The following is a 7,430-nucleotide window of genomic DNA, read 5'->3' on the forward strand; positions in this document are numbered from 1 at the left end:
CAAATCATCACAAAAAGATGAAAATGTAAAACATCCGACGAATCACCCTGATGTATCAAAAGAGCTAACAAATAATGTATGCAAATTGGATGAAAAGATAACTAAACTTGAACAACAAGTCATTCAAAACACAAATATAGCTCAAAAATGCACAACCTGTTTGGAAACCTTTTCAAAGGAAATTAACGACCTAAAAACTGCACAAGAAACTAAGGCTGTCCCTACTCATTTCGACCAACAACAGGTGTCACAACCCCCATTGCAACCACCCATTGATATGTTACCACCTCCTTTGGCCCCACCCCCACTTACTACCACAACACAAACACTTCCTTCTTCAAATGCGGGGAGGGGCGATTTACTCTCGCAGATTCAAAGAGGGAAGAAACTCAAAAAGGTGTCGACTACAGAAAAGGCCGTTGCACCAAATCATCCCCAAAATAGAGGCGCAATGATAGGACAACGACCACAACAAAAAAGTACACAGACTTGTCAACCACCTGTGGGCAACCCACTTCTAGCAGAGATGGCAAACAAAAGGCTCAAACCGACGCGGGGGGGATTTAAGTGAGTTTGTGTCAGTTTCACATTGAAGGAAAAAATTACCATTGTGATAATAAAAAACTACATAAAAGCAAAGTTAAAAGCCCGCCATGTAAGAAGCGGGTGGGTATCCCATTGGATAGACAGGTGGAGGGCAAGGAGGATATCCCATTGGTTGTGGGTACATAGGGGGGTAGCAAGGGACTCCCATTGGCGGGTACATTGTTGGAACAATGTTGTCGGAGTACATTGGATTACCTAATTGATCATAGCCAATTATTTGCACATATCCATTCACACTCATTACTGAATGATTTTTTTTCGTATTGTTTAAATAGTTGGGTAGTATTTTTGGACGACTAAATCTGTCTTGATGATTTCCAATAAAAATGAATTTACTTTTAATGGGTATTTTGGTGTTTTTTGTAATTGTTTCACGACTAATTTTGTTAATTCAATGAATTGGATAATTGAGAGACACCCTTGATTTATGGGGACATTTAAGGCAAAGTCTTTGAAGTCATAAAAGTTTGAAAAATGAAATTAATATCGTTTTTTGAGAGACATTTTATTTATCCCTTTACAAATACAAAGTAATAAAATATAATAAAATATATATTATGTATTATATTATTATTAATTGAAGTATTACATAAAGTTTTTGAAACACTTTATATTCACTCATTTCCCAAAAATGTATTATTGTTCTCATCACTAAAAAAACTAAAAACTAATACTATTATGTATTAATTGTAATTTATTATCTTTTAATTGTATATCAATCAATTAAAATAATAGTTAGTAACTACTAAATATTTAACATTATTTTTAAGTTGTCATTTTTAATACGTCAAAGATTTTCGAAAATCAAAAATATTAAAAAATAATATTAAAAAATATAATACAGAATATTATATTAATAAATATTATTAAATAGTAATAAAAATGGAATAATATTTTATATTTTTTGTGTTTAATTATAGACATCAAAACTCAAACTTTTCTATATATAAATAGATGTTATAATTATACATAATCAATAATGTCATTAAAAGTATTAATCTTGGGTAATGGTACTTCTCAAATAGCACCATCGTTTATAGTTGATATTAACTCATACCGATACCTCTTTAATGTGCCAGAGAGTACACAAAGACTATTTTTAGAAAAGGAATTGAAGATGTCGAAGTTAAGTGGAGTCTATGTCACTTCATCTGACTGGTCATGTTGTTCTGGTGTTATCCCTGCATATTCAAACCTTTTTAAAACCAACTTTAGAAAAGTCCCTTTCCATATGCCACAAGGAGCTTATAAACTGATCAAAGCAGTCGACTTTATGCCATGTTCAGATGACGATGTTAAAAAACGATGGACTTTCAATGAGAAAGTTACAGTCCACTCGAAAACTACCTTCACCCCTTTAATTATTCCAATCGAAAACAAAGAGACTCTATGTTATACAATCAGTCTTCCTCCAGTACCTGGTAAATTTAATACGGACAAAGCAGATAGTCTTAAAGTACCAAAAGCTAAAAGAGGTATTCTTGTGAAGCAAGGGTTCTTGAAGTTGGAAGATGGAAGTGTTATTCAGAAAACACAAGTCTGTTCGCCTGAAATTACTCTTGGAGATATACTTGTTCTTCACTTCACTTCAGAAAAGCAATGTATATATTTCATCGAAACGTATGCAAAGAAGATCATAAAGTCACTGGTATGTGTTATATTAATAATTAACACATCATTACTCACATTTGTACCCTTGGTTAACTTCCTTAAACAATTTCAATGCAAAAAGATATTTTTAAAAGACTGGACATCACCTCCACTGAAGTTTTCAAGTGAGTCCTTTGTAAGAACAAATATGTTCCACTCCGCTTACAACAAATTACTGCCCGGATATGCTCCAGAAATCACATATAGTAGTACAGAAGAGGGGTTCACTGCAATTAACAGCGTTATCACATTGTTTCCAGTCGAACAAGAGATTACAAATACAACGGACTTCATGGTCAAAATACCCGAAAGAGCACCATTGCCCTTAACAAAAGCAGAACAATTTGAGGTGAAGATATTGGGCACTGGTGGCGCATTTCCTGGTGTCTTCAGAGATGTTTCATGCAACGTTCTTAAAATTGGAAATACAACTATAGTGGTGGATATGGGAGAAGGCGGTGCATTTCATCTTCTTCAAAATAACGTCTCTATTGACTCTATTGACATGTTTTACTTTACACATATCCACATGGACCATATATATGGCCTTCTCACTGCACTAACATTCCGAAAGAAGCGAGCACTCGTTATAGGTCCTTTGGGTTTCGAGAGAAGAGTCAGAAACTTTCTGAAAGAATCGAAATTAAACTTGGAAGTGATGTATGTCGACCACAAACTATTTTCAGAAGATCTATTGTGTCAAAAAGCAAAAGCCATTATCAATACGTTGAACATTAACATACAAACTAAGCTTCTCAAACACAAATTGGAGCCTAATTATGGAGTGAGGTTCTCTAATACAGAAGTATCTGTTGTGTTCTCTGGAGACACCGTCCCATGTGAGAATGATGCTCAATTGTGTCAAGACGCAGATTATGTGATTCATGAATGCAATTATGAAGATGACAATGAACAGATGGCTATAGACAGAGGGCACTCATGTAAGAATTTGATCGAAAAGTGTTTAACTCGGTGCAACAACAAAGTCATAGTTTTGAATCACATCTCACAACGATCGTCAAGTTGTCTAGTACTGAAAAGTGACATTCTCCCAATAGTCCTTTCTTTTGATGGAATGACTTTCAATGAGAATATCAAGAAAGAGTGGCAAAGTGTGAACACAATAACATCTTTATATGACACTGACATCACAACAGAACCTGAGGTTGTAAGTGATTGATTGTCTATTAAGTACTTTAATGTGTTATTTAATACACATATATACATACACAGATAATAATAACTGTATTATATAATACCGCATGAATTAAATCAATGAAGTCCAAGACTTTAAATACTTCATTTCTTGATGAAGCCGCTGCATAAAGTCTGATGTTTTGAGAGATTCTTCATTCTTTGCTTCTTTAAGAAACACTTCTTTGTCGCGAGCAAAAAGTCTCTCCTCCAGTTTATTAAGGCAGTTCTCAGTAATGGAGTTGTAACAAATGAACGACACTAACGTATTGACATTTTGCGCCTCTTCGGAAATGACATCAAACCCCCAATCGAGTAGTTGATAGAACATCTCTGTCTTCCTGAGTTTTTGAAGCAAACGCATCAAATCGCTAAAACGTGTGATGTCAGGCTCATTCGCCTTCAAGGGCACAGTGTTTCCAAAAATGAATCCGAAGTCAATATGAAAGAGTTTTCCAGTGGTGTATTGAAGCAAATAATTGTCTGCGTGTCGGTCTCGAAGCATCAAAAAATAGTTCAACAGACAACACATAGCAAAACTCTTCACAAAGTTGTTTTGCCGCTCAACAGAGTTAGTGGTGATTGTTTCCTCAATTGCACGTAACTCGTCTTCATTATAATATTTCTCGCCATCTTCCGTTTTGTCTTCATCTTTATGGTTTGATCGAATATAAATGAGTTTGGCAAGATCTCGATTGCCATCTTCTTTGGGCGATATGATTTGTTCCAGTGCGTTCTTCTCCCAAACTTCTGAAAGTTCTAAGACATTAGGTACAAACTCGACTACCCCCTTTTTGTCGCCCATCTCGACGATATGATACGTCTGATATGCCATATCTTCTCCTTTGCTCTTCATGACTCGATTTAAATAATTTGAAATGACCAAGACGACTGAATCGTTCAACAAATCATCTTGAGACTTCACCATGAAAAAGACTTCTTTTGGGACGGTTTCTTCGACTTTCTGCGGTGGACTTTGATTGGATTTTTGTTGTTCAAGTAATAAAGGCTTCACTTGATTGTCAAGTTCCGCTACAACGAGCATCGGCCTTGTCGCGGAGTTGTATATTCGCTGCTTTTTCATCTCCGCGACACGCTCCGACAAGAACGGAAACGAGAAGTTTTTGATCTTCTTCATTTGTTCAATGAAGGGATCGACTTGTGGCGAAAAGAATCCCAACATATTTCCAGTCACATACTGAAAGAACCCCGACGGATTCTCGTTGTTTCTTTTCTCCTCAATTCTCGAGATCAGCATAATAACGTTCTGGATGTCTGATATCTCCTTTTTGACACTCATCGCATTTGCAAGTGGTGTCCCAGCAAGTGTGTTAAACACATTCACATACACATCAAAGTACTCGTCACACTTTTGTAATCCACTCGCTGACTCCCAAAGAAGTGCTTCATACAACTGTTGGGCTTCAGAAGTCTCCCTGTTCTTTTTAAACAACTCGTTGATAATAAAATCGAGGACGGGACATGTGCTGTTGGTATACTCTTCGTGTTTAAGTATTTCAATCAGAAAAGGCGGGAACTGGGAAAGTTCTTCGATGTTTAATGAAAAAAGAATTTTGTACCCAATTTTTTCTCTCAGTCGTTTGCAGTTGGTTTGTGTTGCAAAGTAAGGAACTGCGTCGACAAATTTCCAGTCGGTAAAACTCTCGACCAACTTCTTTTCCTCGACAAATTGAATCATCTGTGACGTGTAATTCTCATTTGTTCGCAAATCGTTCTCTAAAATTGCTTTGAACACCCAAAACGCCATTGTTCTGAAATACTTTGTCATGAAGAACATTCGCTGCTCAAACAAAATCAAACTGAACTCATTTGGAATAAGACTTCGAATTGAAAACGACTTGGCTGCACTCAAAATGCCATCCACTTTCTCTTGCATAATTTCTATGTAATTTTCATGCCTTTTAAGTCCTTTAATAGTGTTGATAGAAAAGCATATGATTGGAAGATTCTCACATGGAATAATTTTATTCTGTTTGGCATCAAACGTTGAAGCAGGAACATTCTGAAGATGGACCTTACATATCTTGTTCCAATGACTCACTTCTATTGTTGGGACTGTATATGGAATTTTCCCACAAATAAGCTCGCCATTCTCAAAAAGGCGGACTAATACCTTTCCGGTGGTTGTCAACTTGGAATTAGAGACAAAATCAAAAGTAATGGCGAGTGTTGAATCTTCATCGAGTTGTGAATAGAATGTCTTAAAATGTGCGTTGTGTATGTTATTCTGTGCTGCCCAGTCTACAGTGACTGTTTCAGTATCAGTCTTACTAGTTACTAAACGAAGAGAAGAACGGAGTGTGAAGGAAATAGTCTGAATGGTATAGTCTTCATAAAACGAAATAGGTAGGTCGAATGCAATTGTAACAGGCACGTCTAAACTCCTCAACTCGTAATCGTCTTGAGAGCCATTTGGTGGGAAAAACGAAGTGATGAATGCATATTTACACCTTTCATTGTAATTTGTATTAATTTGTGGTGGTATACATTCCATTTTATATATTTTACGTAAGTCTGGGACTTTGAATTCTAAAAGTTTGTTGTTGTACCAATTGATATGTATACAGTTGGTGACAGTATTAATGTCAAAGTCTTTTTTGGAACACTCAAATATGGCGTTCTCGGGAATTAAAAAGGAAAAATCAGTGCGTTCAGTCAAGACCAGGCGAAGGCACTGAAACGCCATCCCATCATTTGAAAGCAAAAGTATACGGACGGGAATTGAAGTGTTTCCACCACTCAAATTTTGTTTGATTTTATAATTCACTTGTGTTGTGCCATACATCACCCACCTCGAATTCATTGTATTTGCAGTTTTTTTATTATTAAAAATCATTAGTTCAGTATTAATGAATCAATGAAGTGTATTGAATAGAATTATAGACGAATAGAATAGAAATTCAAATAATAGTTTTGAAAATTACAATAAAATCATTAGAATTGAATTATAAATAATTAAGAAAGAATGGTAAGAAAAAAATCTGTTCTTGGCCATTAATCATTTATTTATCTTTATTCATAAAGATTTATATGAAGTCTAAAATATGTGTCAAAGTCTGTTGTGAACAAAAGATAGTATCCTCACTTCGATAAACACAACACAATGGAAAGTATTGTTTTGAAAAAAAACAGAGGTACTTCAGTCGCTATCAAAAGCATTTGAACAAATAGTAAAAATAAAAGAAACAAAAGTAATAAATAACATATAAATACATGACTGAGCTGCTTAATAAAAGACAAGTGACATTTTATTCCTTTCAAGAGGAAGAACAGTCATATAATCACTCACTACTGCGTACTGATTTTTTGGCGCGGACTTGTTTAGGATTGAAAAGATCTCCTCATCAATCGAGTCATCTTCGAACTCCTCAAAAAGGTCCTTTGTATTTGATGTGATGAATGAGTGTCTCTTCTGCTTTTCAATCGCCTTTGGAAGTTCCTCATCGTAAATCACACTCTTTGCAACTCTCTTTGTTCTCAAGCTTGGTACTCGTAAGACCCTAGTTGACATTGTTGGAAGTGAGTTTAAAGTTACGCCTTTTATTGTAAGTTATGCAGTTTGGTTATTTCTTTCTGTTAATTTTGTTTTAACAGAACAAAACAACTTAATCACAGTTATTATTAAACATATCATTTTGTTCCCAAAATGCGGGTAAGCCTTCAAATCTGCCATGTTTTCTTGTAATAAAGAATTAAACTCATCGAAATTATTGCATTCCATAAAAAATCCAATAGAGTCAGTCTTTTAACGTTATCTGGTCTCAAACGTTATCTGGTGGACAAAAAATAGATTCATTTTTGTCTAAACATCGGGCATTAGGTAAAACGTGAAAAAACCCGAAACAATTGGGATGGGTTTTTGGGACTGCTTCCCGAATTATTCCCATTTTTATGATCCAAAAGGCACCAGATAACGTTTGAGACAAGATAACGTTAAAAGACTGACTCTATTGGATTTT

At 35.3% G+C, this 7,430-nt stretch overlaps 3 protein-coding genes across 3 annotated transcripts; 2 read left to right on the forward strand and 1 right to left on the reverse strand.

The window, feature by feature from the left end:
- EIN_396900 (hypothetical protein) lies at positions 1-571 on the forward strand (the record flags this gene model as incomplete). Its single annotated transcript, XM_004258563.1, has 1 exon — positions 1-571. A coding segment is annotated over one exon (571 nt), but the record flags the coding sequence as incomplete, so codon positions are not given.
- Positions 572-1,585: 1,014 nt separating this feature from the next.
- On the forward strand, positions 1,586-3,436 carry EIN_396910 (hypothetical protein; the record flags this gene model as incomplete). The annotated part of the gene is made up of 1 exon (XM_004258564.1): positions 1,586-3,436. One exon carries the CDS (start codon positions 1,586-1,588, stop codon positions 3,434-3,436), a length of 1,851 nt encoding a protein of 616 aa, XP_004258612.1.
- An 87-nt stretch (positions 3,437-3,523) lies between these two features.
- Positions 3,524-6,274, reverse strand: EIN_396920 (hypothetical protein; the record flags this gene model as incomplete). Its single annotated transcript, XM_004258565.1, has 1 exon — positions 3,524-6,274. One exon carries the CDS (start codon positions 6,272-6,274, stop codon positions 3,524-3,526), a length of 2,751 nt encoding a protein of 916 aa, XP_004258613.1.
- Between the last annotated feature and the right edge of the window lie 1,156 nt (positions 6,275-7,430).

This window comes from Entamoeba invadens (genome assembly GCF_000330505.1).
Source record: "Entamoeba invadens IP1 unplaced genomic scaffold scaff_1105074724775, whole genome shotgun sequence".
NCBI lineage: Eukaryota > Evosea > Mastigamoebida > Endamoebidae > Entamoeba > Entamoeba invadens.